The sequence below is a fragment of the Hippocampus bargibanti genome, linkage group LG11 (genome assembly GCF_051943395.1).
Source record: "Hippocampus bargibanti isolate YZ-2025 linkage group LG11, ASM5194339v1, whole genome shotgun sequence".
Classification (NCBI taxonomy): domain Eukaryota; kingdom Metazoa; phylum Chordata; class Actinopteri; order Syngnathiformes; family Syngnathidae; genus Hippocampus; species Hippocampus bargibanti.
In genome coordinates, this window is record NC_142744.1 from 17,590,272 (window position 1) to 17,612,448 (window position 22,177).

General features: G+C 41.8%; 1 protein-coding gene across 1 annotated transcript in view; it reads right to left on the reverse strand.

The window, feature by feature from the left end:
- LOC148891822 (solute carrier family 22 member 23-like) overlaps positions 1–22,177 on the reverse strand; it is a 68,292-nt gene that overhangs the window by 19,467 nt on the left and 26,648 nt on the right. Inside the window, exons 4-5 of the mRNA XM_089007383.1 lie at positions 7,582–7,750; positions 3,555–3,682 (exon numbers count right to left, since the gene is read on the reverse strand). Of these exons, the coding sequence (XP_088863509.1) occupies positions 3,555–3,682; positions 7,582–7,750 (297 nt within the window). The remainder of the gene's footprint in view (positions 1–3,554; positions 3,683–7,581; positions 7,751–22,177) is intronic.

Genomic DNA, 22,177 nt, shown 5'->3' on the forward strand with positions numbered 1-22,177 from the left:
TTGGCACCTGGGTTACCATGAAAGTATCTCAATACGGCTCAAGTGGCATGGCAGACTGGAGGAGTGTTATCGGAATATTTGGATGAATCGGAGTCGTCCAAACATATAGTATTGCCATTATTATACTGGCATCGGTGCATCCCAATAAATGCAAAATTGAAATCCATTGGACCAAAGCAAGATCTCAACGCAATAGACCTCAGTAGTTTGTTCAATGTAGCCTCAAAAATGTAATTTGATCTTTTTTCTTGGTTTTGTTTTGTAACTTTGCCGATGTAGACTAAAATCTTCTCAAATGAGCATGTATGCTCACACTGGTGCTGCTTTGAGAGTCAGGTGTGATATTTCGCTGAGCAGTTTCTACCACCCAGGAGGGGCTATTATAAAAGAAATGACACCTACAGTACAAGATGTGTTTGGTTGCCGGTGAAACACGCCTCACACTTTGCGCTTCAGCGTTTCCATCCATGTGAACTTGGGCATGTGACAGCATTCCGCAAACCCGTGCTTGCAGGGTTATCGGTCACTGGATTGCTCAGCTTTTACATTGACCAAGCTGCAAACTTCTTAGTGAGACGTTTGAGGCCAAAGATCAGTGCAACATTGACTTCACTCTTCAATTGATTGTTCCGCATATGGCTGCATCAGAGCTTTTTAAAAGCGACAATGAAATGCAGTATTCAAGGACGGCAGAAGAAAACACGAGGCGTGAAAGACCAGAAATCAAAATACATTTGGTGGAAATCTTCTTCATACAAGGCTGATAAAAATAATAATAATAATTTATTGATCTCTCTCTCTCTCCCTCTATATATATATATATATATATATATATATATATATATATATATATATAGTAAAGTCTCGTTATATCGATATCGGATATATCGATAGTCCCGGTTATATCGATACTACAGTAAAGTCTCGTTATATCGATATTCAAGGGAGTCCGAAAAAATATCGATATAACCGGGACTATCGATATATCCGACCCTGTTTGCATGTAATTTTCTCCGTGTGTGCATAGAAATAGTATCGATATAACCGGGACTATCGATATATCCGATATCGATATAACGAGACTTTACTGTATATATATATATATATATATATATATATAATGTAGATTTATACACAGTGGTACATCGGTTTCCAAACCCCTTGGCTTACGAACTTTTCGGTTTACGAACGTTAAATTTATGAAAATTTTACCTTGGCATACAATCTATTTTTCGGGATACACACGGAGCTGCCACAATGAGTGATGTGTCGTTCGCGAATGAGCCCGTTCTCCTAAAAGAAAATGGCAGCCGGCTTGTTTTGGTCCTCTATTCCCCGCCTCCAGTCGTCGGTTAATGCCACGTGATTGGTCAAGAACGCAGCAGTGTGGGGAGGTGGTTTGAACATTAAAGAGACAGGCAGGGCAGACGACAGAGAGAGTGACAAAATGGATAGAAAACAGTGAAATTTGGACTCTTTTCAACGTTGATAGTTCAAAGGCAGAGTGTAGACTGCAAGGTTAAAATTCCCATCAATCAGGCTTCACAAATAACACGCACTTGCCATCAGTTCAATTTAAAATGAAAAGACAAGCAAGGGAACTAGCTATTAATGATTTTGTTTCTCGCGTGTCTGCTTGCATCTGTTGCTGTTGCAATATTACAACTTCCAAGATGTACAACCCAGAGCTCCTTGAGACACTTTATGCAAAAAGCTATCCATTCCATCAAGCCATCAACGACCATCACAAAGGTAAATGAAACGACTTTATTATATAGTACAGTTTATTTCTTTAATTATAATACCATATCACATTTATTATACATAAAATATGGTATATTTTGTGTAGTTTTAAGGCTTAGAAAATTAGAAAGTAGAAAATTATGTTTTGTGGGGACCTGGGAACGGATTGTTATCATTTTAATGGTTTCCTATGGGAAATTAATTTTTGGGATACACACTTACACACTCTGTCTGGGAACCAATTAAGTTTGTAAGCCAAGGTATCACTGTATTGTGTTTGGGTGTGCGGGTGGGTGTTTTTTAAGGTCGCACATGAAGTATAAAACGGATAAATGTGGGATTCATCTGGAAAGAATGAGCAATGGAGAGTGTGGAAAAGAGGTGAAGAAGCGTGTCCAGGCAGGTTGGAGCGGCTGGAGAAAAATGTCAGGTGTGATGTGTGATAGAAGGGTTTCAGTAAGGATGAAAGGAAAAGTGTATAAAACAGTGGTGAGACCAGCCATGATGTTTGGACTGGAGACAGTGCCACTGAAGAAAAGACAGGAAGCAGAGCTGGAGGTGGCAGAGCTGAAGATGTTGAGGTTTTCTTTGGGAGTGACCAGGTTGGATAGGATCAGGAATGAGTACATTAGAGGGACAACTCATATTAGAGGCTTTGGAGAGAAAGTCAGAGAGGCCAGACTGAGATGGTTTGGACATCTCCAGAGGAAAGAGAGTGACTATATCGGGAGAAGGATGCTGAGCATTGAACTGGCAGGCAGGAGACCGAGAGGAAGACCAAAGACGAGGTTTACGGATGTTGTCAAAGAGGACATGAAGATAGCTGGTGTGAGAGAAGAGGATGCACAAAAGCAGGATAGATGGAGGACATTGATTCGCTGTGGCGACCCCTGAAGGGAAAAGCCGAAATGAAAAGAAGAAGACGCTTTACAGATGAATCCCAATACCCACTTTCACCTTAAAATGGAAACTCAATTTACATTTAATGCATATCATGATAATAACCCAAATGGCAATAAGAGATCAATATAAAACTACTGAGTTAACTTTATTTATTTAAATTTTCATCTTAACTTTGTAAAGGGATGCTGCGACAGTGGGAACTGGTTCAAATCTAAAGAGAAATAATGGAATGTTTCCTCACATTGACATTTTGCAGGGTTTTTTCTGTGTAAAGCTTGACATTTCATTGAACATCCTGGTGAGAGATACTGATGACCCTGGCAGAGCCCAAAATTTGAGAACTCAGGTGTCTGATATCTGCGTGTTTTAAATTCAATGGAAAACCCTCAACAAGTCAGAAATTTAAAGTTATTTGAACAAGCATTTTTGATGGCATACCAACAAACGTAAGAGTGTGAGTTTGTATGAATTATTATTATTAATATGTCGTTTCAGCCCTGAAAAAATATTTGCCTACCACCATTCAAAACACTTCAAAGCCATAAATACTGCATAATAAAAAATCTCTATCTACCCATCCAACTATCCATCCATCTTCCCATCCATCCATCCATCCATCCGTCCGTCCGTCCGTCCATCCGTCCGTCCAACCATCCATCCATCCATCCATCCATCCATCCATCCATCATTTGTCTGCCCACCTGAACTAAAAGTGAATCAAGTCCTTGTGTTGCAATAATGTGGTGTTCAGCATCTCCGTCTACCTGAAGAGTGACCTATTGCCATGGCAACCAGACAGGAAACTGATTTCATCGTTTTACTTTTTTTGCAGAAAAGTGCCACTGCAAACACCTCTTTGCCGATTTCTGTTCAATAGTGTATTTCATTGTAGTATTTATTTTGTTTACCTGGGAGGATGTTGTCTGGGTCCTGCTGCATGTTGACGCAGTTCTTCTTTGCAATGTATCCCATGATCCACTTGGAGCGGCAGTACTGCTGCGTGGCCAGCAGCCAACGCAGTGACTCAGGGAAGATCCTGACAAGCAGACGAGAGGGAAATCCTCACTCATCAGTCGAGACAAATGAGGCTGAAACCTCATTTTGAAGCGGGATGAGGTTACTCACTGAGAAAATGGACTATTCAACCTCATTTTCATAGCCGGAGCGGCAAAATGAAAAGCAGGAGGAAGTCTTTCCTAGTTCACTCGATTGGAAAACATTCTGCATGCATTCTTCTGTTTTATCTACACTATTTATTTTTGCTTTTAGCTGCCATGTTCTGGTTTAGCTGACATATGATGACAATAATGTGCAGAAGAGGAAGGAGTAGTTTATTGTTTAATGTAGAATACTCTTCTGTATTTTCAGCTTTATTTCTATATACAGTATGCCTTTGTAAAATATTTACTTGTTTGGCACAGAACCTGTAAAATGTGAATTGCAGTATTTTCCCGACTATAAGTCACAGTTTTTTTTCAATAGTTTGACCGTGCCCTGCGATTGGCCGGCAACCAATTCAGGGTGTCCCTCGCCTCGTGCCCGAAGACAGCTGAGATAGGCTCCAGCAACCCCCGCGACCCTAATGAGGAATAAGCGGTACGGAAAATGAGAGATGAGATGAGTTTGGTGGGTGGGAAGTGTAAAATTTATACTCTGGAGCGATTTTTGTGTGACTTTAACAATGCATTATTTGATCATTTCACATGTTATATTCACATTAAACCACAAGGATGCTTTCGAGTCATGTTGACAATCCAACAATGAGTGTGACATTAGCGATGCAGCAGAGGAAGAACTCTTCTATCTCCATAGCAGGCCAAGTTGCTTCAAAGTGACATTGATGGTTTGGTAAGCGTGTTAGAATGTTCTTTGTTATCTGAATAACTCTTGATATGTTACCAGGTGTGTTCTCAGTTTGATGTTTATGCCTCATGTAACATTAGCATATTATACACTTATTCAGGGTGTTGTTCTCTTTTTCATTATTGTGTTACATTGCCTTTCAAGATGACATGTCGGTTATTGGTGTTTTTTTTTTCAAATACTGTACATTTCCCCCAAATCGTAACTTATTCTCCAGTGTTTTTGTCTTCCTTGCTCTTCATTTTACATCAGCTGCTACCTATTCTCAAGAGCGATTTATAATTTGTTGTAATTACAATAGAAACATCTAAACATATTCCAAATAACATTTCTGCAAGGCTGTGGAAGCATCAACGTTGGTATGAAACTTTAAATTCATCATCAACTAAGTCACCGGTGTCAAAGTCAAGGCCCGGGGGCCAAATCTGGCCCACCACATCATTTTATTCGGCCCACGAAAGCAAAGCAGGCATGTTAATTCATTCACTGCCAGACGTGCAAAAATGCATCCACTCCAGTGTCATTGTCAATATGAATAAATTCATATTGTGAATACATTCGTGAATGGCAGTGAATAAGTGAAGTGTCACAATGCTAGCTAAAGTCTGAAGCAAAATTTCAAGTTGACGTATGTAAGTCACAATAACAGTCAATATTCTAGACTTCAGATTTGAAAATGAATCATTCATCAATTTGTTGTTCTGTCTGTAATATGTGAAAATATTTTAATGGTTTCCCCAAATTCATAACAGCCCCCCGAAAGGAGACCGTATCTACAATGTGGCCCGCAGCAAAAATGTCACAGCTGAACTAGGGGTTTCTATTTTGGTTAGAAACACAGCTCAAATAGGCTTGATGTGCACATAATTGTGCTTTGAAACTATAATACAGTGGAACCTCAGTTTTCGAACGACTCACAGTTCGAACAAATGGGAGTCCGAACAAAACATTCGAGAAATTCTTGCTTCGTAGTTCGAACAAAAATTGGAGTTCACACGTCAGTACGACGCGTGAGTGCGTACGCGAGGGTGGGATGCTGAGCGACGTACGGGTATAGATCACTCTCTTCGTGACCAACTGTTGTCACGTGCAGACGTGCTGCGTTTTGCTCTCGCGTTCAATATAGGTGTAAGAAGTGTTTTAGCCCCTAATCATGCCTCCAAAGAAAGTCAGTGCAAGCAGCAAAGCTGCTACAAGTGAAAAAAGAAAAGTAGTGCGTGCAACTATTGCATTTAAAAAAGAAATAATAGCAAAATATGAAGGAGGTATATAATAGGTATAAATATAATTATTTTCTTCATCCTTTTTTTTATTTTTACACATTCATGTTAGCGTAATCTTTCGTACGGAAGATTACGATAACGCAAAAGTAACGATTAGCCTGGGTTACATTTATGTTTATGTTATTTGTGTCTGCCATTTTGCTTAAGAGATATACATTTCTTTTTATGTGTTGGTCAGCATTTTAATGTGCAATTTCATGCATAAAATAATATATAAAATACTAAAAAGGTAAGCATTCAGGGTGTTGGAACGGATTAAAGCGATTTACATTATTTGTAATGGGAAAAATGATTTCGGTGTTCGGATTATGGTCGAGAACCGGTGTTCCACTGTAATTACAATTGATGCCCATTTTTTCAGTGATGAAAACAATAAGTCGTCTAGTGGAGTGAAGTGTTTATTTACCATAAGTGTTTGGCACAGCAGCAGTCAAACAATATTTGCCTGATGCCCTCACTACACCATCCCTCCACTGAAGAAGAAAACCCCTGCAGTCAGTGGAGCCCACTCGTGTGCATTAAGATCTCCAGTTTAGATATTTGATTAGATTAGCCCTTTTAAGAGCTACTGAGCATAACCACTTTTAGTTGCACAGGTAGGCAGGCCTTGGAAGAACGCCAAACGTTAGCATACACATGACCATAAAATCTAATTTCCTCTAAGTTTGTCGACCTCAGCAGTGTACATATAGTACAAGATGGGGTACATTGATGAATAGTGGTTCCAGTCCCGGGCAAGGTCACTCGAAAGTGAACAAATTTATCTAACATTGAATTACCTACAAGAAAATGCCTCCTTTTTCCTTTGAACTATTTGCAGTCTGGACTGTCAGGGACCGAACACAACAACACTGCTGATAACTGTCAATGTGTCAATATGTCTGCACTGCCACATTTAGGGGCTTAGCCAACAATCAATAAGTACTTCGAACTGGTTTGAGACGAAAATAGAATCCATGCTGCTTTGTGAGGGCTTGTATGTGTTTCTCTTTTTGTAGTGATTTTTTTGGCTTGAGAGGTTCAAATTACATCTACCCATGGCTCTGTCGTGAGTCATCATGACATTAAAATACATACTTCTCATTGGCTTCGCAGTCTATGGAATGAGGAACCAAACAATCAAATACGTATGCGAATTGCGGCAAATATAAGAAATAAGGTGTGTTAAGGTGAGATCAATGAGGTACTGTATTTTCCCATGTATAAGGTGCACTGGAGCATAAGTTGCAACCCTGATGAATGGAGTATTTTCAAACTTAAGACACACTTTCAATGAATGAAAAATGTTTTCCTTATATAATTTATAAATGTAGAAAAGCTTTCCAAATACAAGGCACACCACATTATAAGGCGCTACAATCGAGGCATAGAGGCTGTTATGCACTACTTATTCTACAGGGGGAAATGGAGTCGGTGGCTGCTTACAGTAGTTGCAAGACCTGTTGCGACTCAATATTCACATAAGGCGCACCCATGTATAAGGCGCAGGTCATCTTTTGAAGAAAATAAAGCCTTTTGGGTGCACCTTACACACTGGAAAATAAGATATTCTGACAAACCTACAGTATATCAGAGATTTTTTATTAAGATGCCTTGGAACCATTTTAGATGGTGAATTGAACATATAGCATCACACTCGACTGTTTCCCTCAGGTCATATCATGGCCACCACACGAAAATGACAAAAGATGAACAAATAATTAAATAAATAAATAAACAAATGAATGAATAACTAATTAATTAAAAAAAAGTTGAAGAATATGCAGCAAGGACATCAGTCGCAACTTACCAGATGTAGGACAGCATAAACAGCAGGGGGCAGATGATGACGGCCTGCAGTACCTGCCAATCGCGGCATAGGTAAGCCACACCTGGCATCAGCAACTGGCCGCCGAGCATCACAAAACTAGCCACCATGGTCATGGAGAAACGCCAACCTGGAAGGCACAGCTCGATCCCTGGTGGGGGAAAAAACAAAACAAGGAAACACCATAAATATGTGAGTGAGTACAATAGTGAACGGTAACCATGGGCTGAGGTTGATGAGTCATGTTCCAACACAAGAAAAACTGTTGATCACCGCAGGTTCACAGGTACTGGCATTATTTTTCAAGGTGATGTCATTGCTAGGAAAACACCTCAAAATCCAAGGCATGGTACCTTGTTGGCCCTTGCTTTTTTATGACTTCTGTGGCGGCCCGTGGATTTCATAGTGAAGGCCTTCAGCAGAGCTACATCTGAATGCATCCACACTGAAAAAAGTCCGCCACAGGGTACCATTAGCCAGGAAATAACTGACCGACCTTTCTTAATGATGTCCATCTTTTCTTGAAAACTCAGTCTTGAAAATGGCTTGAACAGTAAATCTCCAACAAAATCAATTTCTTCTCATTCTTCAGCTAATGTGGGTTGACACAACTGCTATTAAATCAACACAACAATATATGTGTTTATACAGCTCCCTACCGATACAGTGTGTTAGCTATGGCCATTATGCTCTTGTCACTAGTGGCTTGTGATTAGAGCAGTTTTTGCAAGCTATGATTAGCTAGTGACTTGCCGATCATGGTTTGTGAAAACTCTGACGTTGACCAGCGCCTTCAAAAAGGCGTTGGTACCGCTTTTAGGTTGCCAACTCAAAATCTGATTGGTTAGAGCAACAGTTTGATGTTCGAGGGCCCGCAGAACTGATTGTGAATGCATCCAGGTGGATTTCTGACCCTGGTAACAAATGATGGCTGAAATGTGATTGGTTAAATACAAAAACACACGCCTAGAAGCAGAGTAATGAAAGGAAGCTGAAAGACAATTTGGGATGATTTAATAAGAAAGAATTCATGGACAAAATATAATCAGTCTGTGATTCAGATATTTTTAGGCCAGCTGAGAAGGCTTTGCAGGCCTTGACGGTCCGCCACTGATACATGATATGTCCAATAAATCAGCAGCCGCTCTTTATTGTGGGACTGAATATAGCAGCACAGTGCACTGTTGTGATGGGGTGAAGCAAAAAAAAAAATCCTTGTGTTCATTTGTGCATAAGGAGAATGGCACCAATTCATTCCAGCATTAGCATTCATACCACACAGGCTGCGAGCCACCACAGACAGAAAAGTCCTTTCGTGGCCGAAGTGGGATGGCTTCAGAACACAGCACAGAGAGCAAATGGTACAGTATCAGCAGTGTTCATCCATCCACCTTTTTGAACGTCACTTTCACTGCTCGACCAGAATGTGAACTCTCCAAAATGGGCTTTGTAATGCGACAGAGGTCAGTCTAAAAAGGCGGGTGTCGGGCCAAGCAGTCCCGCTCCATTCCATCATAAAAGGATTGGAATTTTAATTTGGACGTCCCCGCCTTCAGCGGGCACGAATTATGCACTCTGCTGGCGGACAGCGTCACAGCTAGAATAGCGGGGCCAATGAGAGGCGAGCAGGCCGATGGGTTTGGGACCTGCTGAGTATGACCCGACGAGTCAGACGGTTCACTGCTCGCGACCTGCATGAAATTAGAATTCTTCATCTGTGTGTGGGGTGTAGGGAATCACGTGCAACAAACGGGCCAGACAGTGCACACAAATGCAAGAATATACATGTCACTTTGGTATGAAACGATACGATGATGAACGAATGTTTTAAAAAAAACAAATACATAAAAAGTGAAAACATAAGCAGCCTTGAGTGCCTTACACTACACCTTCACATTGACTCTAATCTATGGCTCGCTGGATCAGCATTCTCACAATGCTGAGCTTGAGCTAGTGCCCAACTGACATAAATCCAAATATTACCGTATCTCACGCCACAAAGTCGTAAGACTTTCCCGCAAGTTCTCCAGAATGACAAACCAATCAGGGCACTCTGCCTTGTTAGATTACATGAAAGGAAATAATCGTCTCAATCTGGGGCTTCATCATCTGAGTGATGATGGTACAAAACGCAGTCAGTAACAGAGTCAGTATACCCTATTTATATGCACATTTATATTTACTTCTAGTCTCCCCTTAAATAATGAATCAAATGAAAATTGATAGTGATTAGAGAGAGAAATAACCAACTGTCTCAGTTCAAAGACATCATACATGGGCAGTGGCCAATGAAACCCAACTACCAACCAAAATAGCAGCACCAAGCAAGGCATGTCAAGTCCATCATTCCTCTCAGTTTGTTTCATTTTAAAACTGAGTACTGGTATACGTGCCCCCTGACAAAGACGTGAAAAAAGCTCTTCCCCGAAAAGACAAACCACATGTCTGCAATTCAGTTAATTCGGGAGAATAATCAATGTTGTTTTTTGCAATCACATGACAACTACACTATAACCGATAATGCATTTCAGTTATTTATGATCACAGAAAGAAACTATTCTCAATCTAAACAATCGGAAATACAAAGTGCTTTCAGAAACATCCATATCCTCAACTTTCCACTGTCCTTTACTTTTCCGTCCAACAATGATGTAATCTATTCTACTTCACAGCCAATTAGCAATGGCAATAATCCCAAAAGAAGCTTTGGCTGCTTTGCTGACTGGCCAAAGCAGAAAAAGATTCTGACCCAAGATACGGCAGACGTCTAGTGCGGCTTAGCCCACGAAGCTTCTTGTTTGACTTCGCTGACCACAACAAGACAGTGCCACCACATCCGGTACCCATGGTAACCTTCAACTGGTCACCTGACATCTTTGGGCCAATCAGCTTGTCAAGTTCATTCTACATACTTTTTGGTCATTGCTACAAATGTTTGCAGAGATATGTGTCGTTATCTTGAGCCGCAGGCGTCCTCGTTGGGCCTCAGAGATAAAATGAGAGAACAGAAAAATGACAGTTGTGCACCCGTGTATTGAACTGCAGCAACACTGGCACAAAATACACTCGGCAGTTTTAACGGTGACACTTTCAGGGGTTGGGCAATGTGACAAAGATTAGCTAAGCTACAGCTTGTTGAATCCTTCCGGCATGTCTTTTGATTTATCACAAATCCAATGTTTGTCCCCTAAAATTCAACTTTGTCAATCATTAGGTGTAACGAAAAAAACATGTGCAGATTGTCCTGCATGTTTGCAGTGTTGAACACGCATGTAACAGAGAAACAAAATGCATGTGACATTACATGGAGTGAACTAGAACTCTGCTTAATCAAACAATATGAATGTACTTCCTGAGGCTGCTAAAGAAGCATGGCCTACCACAGGAGGTGCTGCAACATCTCTACACGGCTGTCATCGAATCCATCCTGTGTTCTTCCATCACCGTTTGGTTCAGGGCCGCCACAAAAATGGACAAAATCCGACTTAAACACACAGTTAGGACAGCGGAAAAAATAATTGGCACCGCCCAACCACTCTCAAGGATGAGAGTGGGTAGGGTGGTGCAAGAATGCAAAGTAGGGTGCGGAAAATCCTACTGGACCCTCCACACCCTGCCCACCACCTTTTCCAGCTACTCCCCTCAGGCAGGCGCTACAGATCCATGCGCACCAAATCCAGCAGACATTTAAACAGCTTCTTCCCCCAAGCCATTAACTCTTTGAACAGTAGCCCAAATGGAACTGTATAATGTAATGTAACTACATACTTGGCAATAAAGATGATTCTGATTCTGATTCTGTGTAGTGCCTCTTTGCAATTTTTTGATGATGATACTAGTGCAATTCCTTGTGTGTTCTACATACTTGGCAATAAAGATGATTCTGATTAAAACCAAACAAATATGCTCTATGCTGTCATATTATTTGTTATTTATTTTTTTTTTGTTCTTTTGACTTCAAGACGGCGCCGCGAGAGTGGCTGCCTTTCCAGCAGCTCATGTATTTCGTTTTTCTACTTTCATTCCTTTCATCACTTTGCTGCTGTGAAATGTAAATTTCTCCACTGTGAGACTAATAAAAGCATATCCAATCCAATCCAATCCAAACTAAAACAAGGATGTCAAACTCATTTTTTGCTGCGGGCCACATTATAGTTACGGTTTCCTCTCAGGGGCCGTGATGAATTTGGAAAAGCCATTAAAAAGTTTAATCCTCCCCACATGTTACATTTAGAGTAAACAACAAATTAATGAATAACTTGTTTTTAAATCTGAAGTCAAAAATAATGACCGTTATTGTGGTCTATGTGGGAAACATTTTGGTTCGGACTATAGCAAGCACTTGACATGATTGATTTGCTTTTCACGGCCTAAATAAAATGATGTGGAGGTCCAGCTTTGGACATTCTATTACCGTATTTTCCAGTGTATAAGGTGCACCCAAAAGCTTTCATTTATTTTAAAAGATGACCCTGCGCCTTCGATGCATATATGTGAAGTAGTATTGAGCCACAACATATCTTGCCACTACTGTCAGCAGCCATTGACTCCATTTCCCCCTGTAAAAGAAGTTGTGCCTCTACTGTAGCACCTTCTAATGTGGTGTGTCTTATATTTGGAAAACGTGTATATATTTATATATTTATGTATTATATTTGAAATACTGTACTTGTTTTTCATTCATTGAAGGTGTGTCTTATAGTCCGGTGCACCTGAAATAATAAAAAAAAGTTTGAAAATGCTCTATTCATCAGGGCTGCCCCTTATACTCCAGTGCGCCATAGATGCTCTAAAATATGTTATTTTCCCAAGCGCTATACTGTATTTCATTTACCGGTATTGTGTTTTATATGTGACTGTGCAGCCGCGATTAAAGAACGGCTCTCCTTGAAACCTCAAGTCATTGATGGAATTGCCCCTGCACCAAAGCGAGCTCAGTCATGTGCAAAGCTGCTGATGAGTTTTGGCTCGGTGTGACTGACAGGCCAGTGCAGCATTGTCAGCACCGTGCGTATTCCTGATCTGTAGCCAGCCAGCCCATCTGCTCGACTGGACACCCTACAGACGGAGGAGCTTTTGTGCGAGCGATCAAAAATGCTTCATCAGTGTGAGGAAGGGAGAGAGTGTAGGCGCATAACTGCTGGTCACTTTAAGCCACTGGTAATTTAAATGACATTAAGTATGCATGCTCCGTTCTGCCTTCAAGTTAATTCTTCATCTTAACGATACGTTTGGCATCCTTCTCGGTTTCCAATTTTGTGGTTTGGGGGAAGGTTTTTTTGCTTAACAGTAGTTAACTTGTTTGAACACTTTTAATAAGGCATAATAAATAAAGATTAAAAGATGGTGACAATTGAACAATTAGCCACATTTGTAACAATTGTTAATATGGGCACAGTGGCATATACCATAAATCATCTAAATGTTACTTAATTTGTACATTCACTCTCTGTAAGGCTTTTCTTCTTATATGGAAAAAAAGAAAAATGTCAACTTGTTTCGATTTGGAATACAAGTAACTCGAGGCACTGTCGATACGAGGAGTAATGAAAGGGAGCTATTGCCGATTAATAAGGCCATGGCTATTGATCAGCGACACTGCCAAAAAGCTGCAGGTCACTTTTTAATTAATGTGCTTGAAGGAGTCAGCCATTAAAAAGTGCATGCAGGAAAGGACTTGGCTTGGGTGAGTGTTTTCTTTTGAGCGTATTTGTCATTTTGGACTTTAACCCCGTTTAACACACACACACACACACACACACACACACACACACACACACACACACACACACACACACACACACACACACACACACACACACACACACACGCGCACAGGCACACTTTTCTGTGGTATAGTTATTTTTTAATTTGTTTAGTTGTTGTTGGAGCAGACATTGGCGTGTGTATGTATATGTCACCAATGTTTAATGGTGAGGGGCTTCCATTCATGGGGCAAATCCTAACCCTTCTTAGATACCGTATTTATCACCGCTCGTCAATTGTATTTTGTCTTCTAAGAAGTGCACTTCCTATCCATTTTTATCCTGCTACTTGCTCTTCTCTCCATCCCTTCAGCACGTATAGACACTCACCACGGCGTATCGCGTCACTGACTCCTGAAGTCCGCGTAAATTTTACATGTGCGGCTGTCCTTATGAAATTTTAGTCACACACACACACACACACACACACACACACACACGCACACACACACGCACACACACACACACACACACACACACACACACACACACACACGCACACACACACACTTGTTCAATCAGCACAAAAACTAGGCCATCAGCTCCGTGGGAGTCACTGATACAGAACACCCCCCTCCTAAAAAAGGTTTGGAATGTTTTTTTCACAATGTGAACAAGGCCGTAAATTTGTTCACTTTTGCAAGAGCCAAACAAAGGTCGTCCGCCTTGATATGGCCTATCAGTGGACTTCACTCAACAATTTGGGAGCTCGCTCGAGGTTACGTGACATGGTCGCAAAAAATAAAGTGTATATAGCAGAAGCTTTGTTAAACATGTACGGGCCAAAAACGCAAAGGAACTTTAACTGTCATCGATAGGGAAAAATCGGCACCTTTACCCATTTACCAAGATGATAACTGAAAACAGATTGCAAAGGGTCAAGTACATGGCAAAGTGTATTTGTATATGATTTCAACCCCTCCGCCCCCAAAAAGACAATTTGAATGAATGAGTTATTTTTCTATCTTTTAAGTCATTTGCTGCCAGACGTGAAAAATGTGTTCACTTCAGTGCCAGGTTTTTTTGTCATTTTCACTCAAATTCCAGGACACACAGAATATAGAGTTTTAGGACTACATAAACATTCAATGCAATGTAAAAAACCTTAGACTCTCTTCTTTCATCAGAAAAAAGTTAATTCCTAAATTATATGGGTCTGGAGTTATATTAGCTTGAAGTGAGGGTGGCTGTCCAAAATACAATAAATACATACATATTGGTTTATAGAGCGCTTTAACAACAGCTGAAGCAAAGCGCTAAAATGGAAAAAAAGGGAAATAATATATATACAGGGCCGAAGCTGTAAGACTTAAGTTTGCTGACAAAGCTTCTTGGATGGGAAGCGAAACGTCAGACACCTTCAAAGAAGTACAGATGATGGCTGAAGAAACCTTTTCATCGAAGCTGTAGCTGGTACAAAGCGCTGACATGGTGAAAAGGGAAATGCTGCCCCCATGTGGAAGGGAAAAAACATTGCCAGATGTCTAGCCAGCGCTTTCTCGGCACCCAAGCAAAAGAAACATAAAACCCGAACTACAGTGGTACCTCGGTTCTCGAACGCCTTACTGTTCGAACAAATCGGTGTTCGAACAAAATATTCGAGATATTCTTGCTTCGGTGTTCGAACGCCAATACGACACATGAGTGCGTACGCGAGGGTGGGGAGCTGAGCGGCGTGCAACGTTTGCGTTGTGTTGCCTGCTTAACACTAAGAGGACTCCACTTTCTCAGCGGATTTCAAAACTCTGAAGTACACTTTTGAGTCAGGGTGTAGTCCGAAGCAGGCTTCTGATTGGCCGCCGGTGCCGAGTATGCAAATTGCCAAACGAACGTGCGAAGATGCGAAAAATTATGACACATAATGTTTGTTAAATCCTCTCGCAAATTGCCAAACGAACATTCAGAGCGCTGTCAACTCGCAAGTGACAGGAGCAAAGAGGTGGTTTCAGTGTTCGAAAAAAATCGCTTTTCGAACAGGGTCCCGGAACGAATTATGGTCGAGAACCGAGGTACCACTGTAATTCGGGAATGGCGCTCTCCGTCATATTTTCAATTCGCGAATAAATTAGAGAAACATTGTTTGAACATGAAAAATGAGTCTGTGTGTGACTTATCATCTCAAAATAAATAAATAAATAAATTTAAAAAAACTACCCATCAAGTGCAATGATGGCCCAAATTTCAACCCTCAAAATTTAAAGCACAAACACAACACACACACAGACACACACACACACACACACACGCACACACACACACACACGCACACGCACACACACAAACCGTGAACATGTTTGAACAGTTGTTCCAGATCAATTGCGCCTACACACGTCACTTAATTTTCCAAGCTAAGATGAGTTCACACAGTATCATGACACCTGTCTGCCCCCATTCAGCAACCACAAAGGGAACTACCTATGTGGGCAAACAATCATGAAGCATCAATGCTGGGGAAGAGAAATGTGTGTGTTAACAGACTTTTTAGCCGGGATGTCCTCAAGCTTCCTGACAATGTGAAAATAACACACAAGTGTTTAAACTGCAGAACCACTGACATGGGTGTTTTTTTCATGGACCTTAGCCTTTACACACTATATGGAATGACTCACTATTTAACAATCAATCATATTTCCTCAATTATTGTAACAGACTGCACTTTGCAACAGCAAAAATCTGTACTTAAAAGCAATGCAGTGTGTCACCAAAAGAAAAAAAAAAGAAAAAAAGACAGCACGTCATGGCACATCCACGCAGATGTGTGTGCATTTTCCTCATCCTTCTCACAACACACACACAAACACACAGTGGAAAAGAGTGCCAGTTCGAACACGCAAAAAAGTTTGAACACGCAAAAAAGGCGGGGAGAAACATTACTTGTGGCAGCCATGCGACTACACATAATGCTCGCAGAACATAAAACATTATAAACATTTTTTTACGTAATTAAAGGAGGGTTTATCACGCACAGACCCCACAAATGCACGATTTGAGCGCAAAATTCTCTGCATGGTTGAATTTCTTTCCATTGGATTTTTCTTTTCAAACGCTTCGTAGCAGAAGAGAAACAGAAATGATAAGGGAGTAAAATTCAGGTTAAAAAAATCAACTGTACGATTTTAACGTTATGTTTCGAGTTCAGTGAAGTTTGAGTGAAATAATATTGGTGAATCATAAGATCGCAGGTACCCATTTGTGGTTGTAAATTTGCAATTTATATTCTACTTTATGCTTGGCCGAGCAATGCAGGATGATGTACAAAAAATAACAGTAATAACAATAAATAAATACAATAAAATAACTGGCCTGAGGTGGAAGCATGCTAATGTGTGTCTGAGGAGAGCCTGCACACTTTGTTGGCTAACTGCTTAGGCTAGCACACATTAGCCAGTCAGGTTAAAATTAAAAATTACAAAATAAATGGAAAGCTTGCATGAATTCTATAATCAATGTCTCTTGTGTCCTTGCAGCAAACACACTACAAATATGTCATAAAAATCTGCAGCATGAACATTTAACTCATTCACTGCCATTCACAATTGTATTTGGGAATTGAAAATATGACGTTGAGTGCGATTCCCAAATTTGTTCGGGTTTGGTTTTTTCTTGTTTGGGTGCCGATAAAGCGCTGGCCAAACCTCTGGCAATGTTTTTTTCCGTTCCACAAGAGGGCAGCATTTCCCTTTTCACCATGTCAGCGCTTTGTACCAGCTACAACTTCGATGAAAAGGTTTCTTCAGCCATCATCTGTACTTCTTTGAAGGTGTCTGACGTTTCGCTTCCCATCCAAGAAGCTTAGTCAGCAAACTTAAGTCTTACAGCTTCGGCCCTGTATATATATCCCTACTGTCTCAAAAAAAGACTTTATCAACATTGCAGGGATATACTAGTGGGCCTCAATCGGCAGTACATATGCACCTGAAAGCTAGCAACCACTCATTTGATGACAATGTGGTTAAAATCTTAGCAAAAGAAAATAGATGGTTTGAAAGGGAAGTAAAAGAAGCTATTTTCATGAAATAGCAAAATCCTTTCCTTAACCGTAATGGTGGGGTGAGGTTCAATTTGGATCATTCGTACAATAGATTTCTTAGGCAACATAGAATTAGTCATGCTGATGAGGTGATACCAGGGCCAATTGGGCAATCAGGCCAGTCGTCAGTCAGGACAATAGAGCCATCAGTGGAGCCACAGGGATTAGTCCACTGCTCCCCCCAACCTGAGAGCAGGGACCTATCATAGCAGACTCCGGCATCGCCATGTCGGGACAGTCGGGATATATATACAGGGCCGAAACTACCAGTTAGACTTTAGTTTGCTGACAAAGCTTCTTGGATGGGAACGAAACGTCCGACACCTTCAAAGAAACCTTTTCATCAATGGACCACTCCTGTACGAGTGAGACCTTACACAGACGTACCAGCTACAGCTGTTGTTAAAGCTGTACATAAACCAATATGTACTGATTACATTGCATTGTATTTTAAACAGCCGCCCTCATTTCAAGGTCATAACTCCAGACCTATACAGATAATTTAGGAATTAACTCTTGTTTTACGATGAAAGAAGAGAGTCTATGGTTTCTTACGCGGCATTGAATGTTTATGTCGTCCTAAAACTCAATATTCTGTGGGCCCTGGAATTCCAGTGACAATGACAAAAACCCTGGCACTGCAGTGGACACATTTTTGAACGTCTGGCAGTGAATGAGTAAATGTCATCAGTTTAACCAATACAAAATAAGTGCAACTCATAGGTGAGAAACCTCGCCATCTAGGCCAGGCATCCATATTCTTTCAAACACTCTATATTCAAACAGACTGCTTGCCCGGCCGGTTTCCAACATTCCTTCTTTTAGGCGTTCATTCTTTCCCCTTTATTTTTCAGTCTCCCTGCGTAGCAGATAACGTCAACCGCTGTACAAGTGTCACATCGTATCAACGACGTTTGAACTCGTACTAAAGCCTCAGCATGGCAGGCAAGTCTGGCGCAAAATGTGTGCGTATTGTCTTGCAGCTGCTGTTTTTTTTCTCATCAACAGTCAGATATCATGAATTAACATCCTTTTATCTACATTTTTTCACTTTCTATGGGCCACATTACTCCATCAGGATATTTCATTCTGACAGCTCTATAATGTGATTTAAAATGCAGTGGGGATGTACGAGTTTACGGTCAAACTAAACATACAATTCAGAGCCTCACATATGTATCTAAGAAAACCACACATATTATCTTACAGCTATTGCTAACTGCCGAAATGATTGGCATCTATGTGGCTCAGTTATGATCAGACAATACAGTATAGCACTACTCAGCAGTGGTGGGACGTCAGGGCCTGCAAGGCCTTCTCTTGAGGCCTAAAAATATCTGAATCACAGACCGATGTTATATTTATAATTTTATCTGTGGCTTTATTTATGTCATTGTTTTGTGATTGTAACGTGTCCTTGAGAGCTTATAAATAAAGTGTATTATTATTACTGAAGGCCCAGGGGTGATATGCATAGCCCACCACTGCTACTCACATGCTGCATTATTTATCCTCAGCAAAGAGTGACTATATAAATCTCACTTTGGGTTAAGGCACTACACAACCACAGCTGGGTGCCATTATGAATCCCACTTGAAAGTTAGATCAAGATCTGATCTTGTGCAGTTGAGTTCTTAGAGTTTTGTGTTTTTTAGGTGGGCAAACGTTGACACTATATGCTAAATTCTTCACATTTATCTTTGCCCATCTCGGAAATACAATACATAGGGCTCAAATTTGGACAAGTCTTTTAAAGCGAGTCACACATATACCGATGTGCCCAATTTGAGCATGTCCGGTCAAACTCAAATACCTCATTTCCTGTTCAGTTTCAGGCATCTTCTTTACACAGTGTCTTTTTATGACAAACCTGTCAATCAAATTTCCCATCCATATATGAGACTTGTGTCAAGGACGATGTATGTGTGTGTGTGTGCGTGTGTGTATATATATATATATATATATATATATATATAGGTTTGGCATATGGGAGACGAGGGTTCGAATCCCACTTGTGGCAGAGAAAATGAGCACAATGACATCATCCAGTGTGGGTCCTTGGGCAAGACCCTTCACGCTAATGCCTACCTCATACAATGATGAGAGACAATAAATGGAATGACATGCCGGCTCAGACGTCGCCCGGCCAAACAAGGTCTGCGTCAGGTGCTGGGGAACCAGAGCACCCTGATGAAAAATGGGCTACTGGAACAAAGCGGAGATGGACGAGATGCGATAACATGGCTCTGTTGGAATGCTACTACTCAAGCAACCCTAGTCAGAGGGGTTACATGCGGAGAATGGGGGCTGAATGGTTACTTCGAAACCCACAGTCACGGTTGACCACGAAACAACTAGTAGCTCAGTGTTCCAATATCCACAAACGGCAATTGCTATCACAACTTGAGATTGATGAGGTACAACACAAATTCCGAGGTGAAGGGCCCCAGGCTGCCACATCACAGGAAGAGGTTCAACCAGAGATTGGGAGGCAAGCCCCAATGAATAATGAGATTGGGAAGCCAGCCCCAATAAATGAAATGCTGAGCGAGGCAGCAAATGACCTGAGAGATAAGATCATGGCAAGAATGAAAACTGGGCAACGAAGGCACCGATTACAGCGGCTATGTGAAGTACCACCTGAAAGTCTCATGGAAACTGTGAATGCAGCACTGAGAACGATCCCGACCGGAACGATCACGGAAACCAATGAGCTGATATACACCTCAGCATCAGTGATCCTAGACATGCTTGGCTACAAGAGCAACCATGAGAGCCACAAGATTCATTACCCACCATGGAAAAGACGGTTGGAGGCCAAGATCAAGGCGGCTCGGAAAGATGTGAGTCAATTGACGGAGACCCAGAGAGGTGTGAATAAAAGGCCAATACCCAAGAGGTACATGCAGATAACCATACCTGAAGCACTCGAAACTGCCAAACAAAGGCTCCAGGCCTTGGCCAGTCGCCTAAAGAGGTACACGAAAGAGAATGAGGCCAGAAGAATAAACAGGCTGTTCGCAACACAACCTGCGAAAGTGTACGCTCAGTGGCAGGGTTCTAACAGCAGAGCAGACCCTCCAAGGCTGGAAACTGAAAGATACTGGAAAGGCATATGGGAGAAGGAGGTCACACATAACAGCAGTGCACAATGGCTGGTGACTCTGAAAGAGGAGCACAGCAACCTCCCTGAACAGAACCCAGTTACCATCACAGCGGCAGATATACAAGGAAGAGTCTCAGGTATGAAAAACTGGACGGCACCAGGCCCGGATATGGTCCACACCTACTGGCTAAAGAAACTCACAGCTCTCCATGAGCGCCTAGCAGCACAAATGAACCAGCTGCTGATGGATGGGACTCACCCAGGATGGCTAACCGAAGGGCGAACAATCCTGATCATGAAGGATTCCTCAAAGGGTGCAGTTCCTTCCAACTATCGGCCAATAACCTGTCTCTCCACAACATGGAAGCTCATGTCAGGCATCATTGCGGCTAAGATAAGTGGACACATAGATCAATACATGAGCAAAGCACAGAAAGGCATTAGTAGAGATACTAGAGGTGCCAAACATCAGCTGCTGGTTGACAGAACAGTCGCTCAAGACTCCAGGTCCCGACATACCAACCTGTGCACAGCCTGGATTGATTACAAGAAAGCATATGACTCGATGCCACACACATGGATCACTGAATGCTTGGAGTTGTATAAGGTCAACAGGACCCTGAGAGCCTTCGTTGCAAACTCGATGAGGATGTGGAAAACCACACTTGAAGCAAATGGCAAGCCACTAACGCAAGTGTCCATCAAATGTGGCATATACCAAGGTGATGCACTCTCCCCACTGCTGTTCTGCATAGGACTGAACCCCCTCAGCCAGATAATCGCCAAGACAGGCTATGGATACCGCCTCAGAAATGAAGCTACGATCAGTCACCTCCTCTACATGGATGACATCAAGCTGTATGCTAAGAGCGAAAGGGACATAGACTCCCTGATCCACACAACCAGAATCTACAGCAGTGATATCGGAATGTCATTCGGGCTGGAGAAATGTAGTCGGATGGTGACTAAGAGGGGCAAGGTAGTCCACACTGAAGGGGTCTCACTCACTGAAGGAACAATAGCAGACATTGAAAACAGCTACAAGTACCTCGGTATACCACAGGCCAATGGCAACCTCGAATTAGCAACAAGGAAAGCGGCTACGACCAAATACCTCCAGCGGGTGAGGCAAGTCCTCAGAAGCCAGCTCAATGGCAAGAACAAGACCCGGGCAATAAACAGCTATGCCCTGCCAGTGATCAGATACCCTGCAGGAATAATAAGGTGGCCAAAGGAAGAGATCCAGACCACGGATGTTAAGACCCGAAAACTCCTCACCATGCACGGAGGGTTCCATCCCAAGTCCAGCACCCTGAGACTGTACACAAGCCGTAAGGAAGGATGCCGGGGACTAGTGAGTGTGAGAGCCACTGTCCAGGATGAAACATCCAAGCTCCATGAATACATCAAAGAGAAGGCTCCAACGGATGATGTACTCAGAGAATGTCTCAGTCAATGGGGAACAGAGGATGAGGTGCTGGAAGAGGGACAATCATGGGAGGAAAAGCCCCTACACGGGATGTACCACCAAACCATAGCAGAAGTGGCTGATCTCAAGAAGTCCCATCAGTGGCTAGAAAGGGCTGGCCTAAAGGACAGCACAGAGGCACTCATCCTGGCTGCCCAAGAGCAGGCCCTGAACACCAGAGCCATAGAGGCAGGGATATACCACACCAG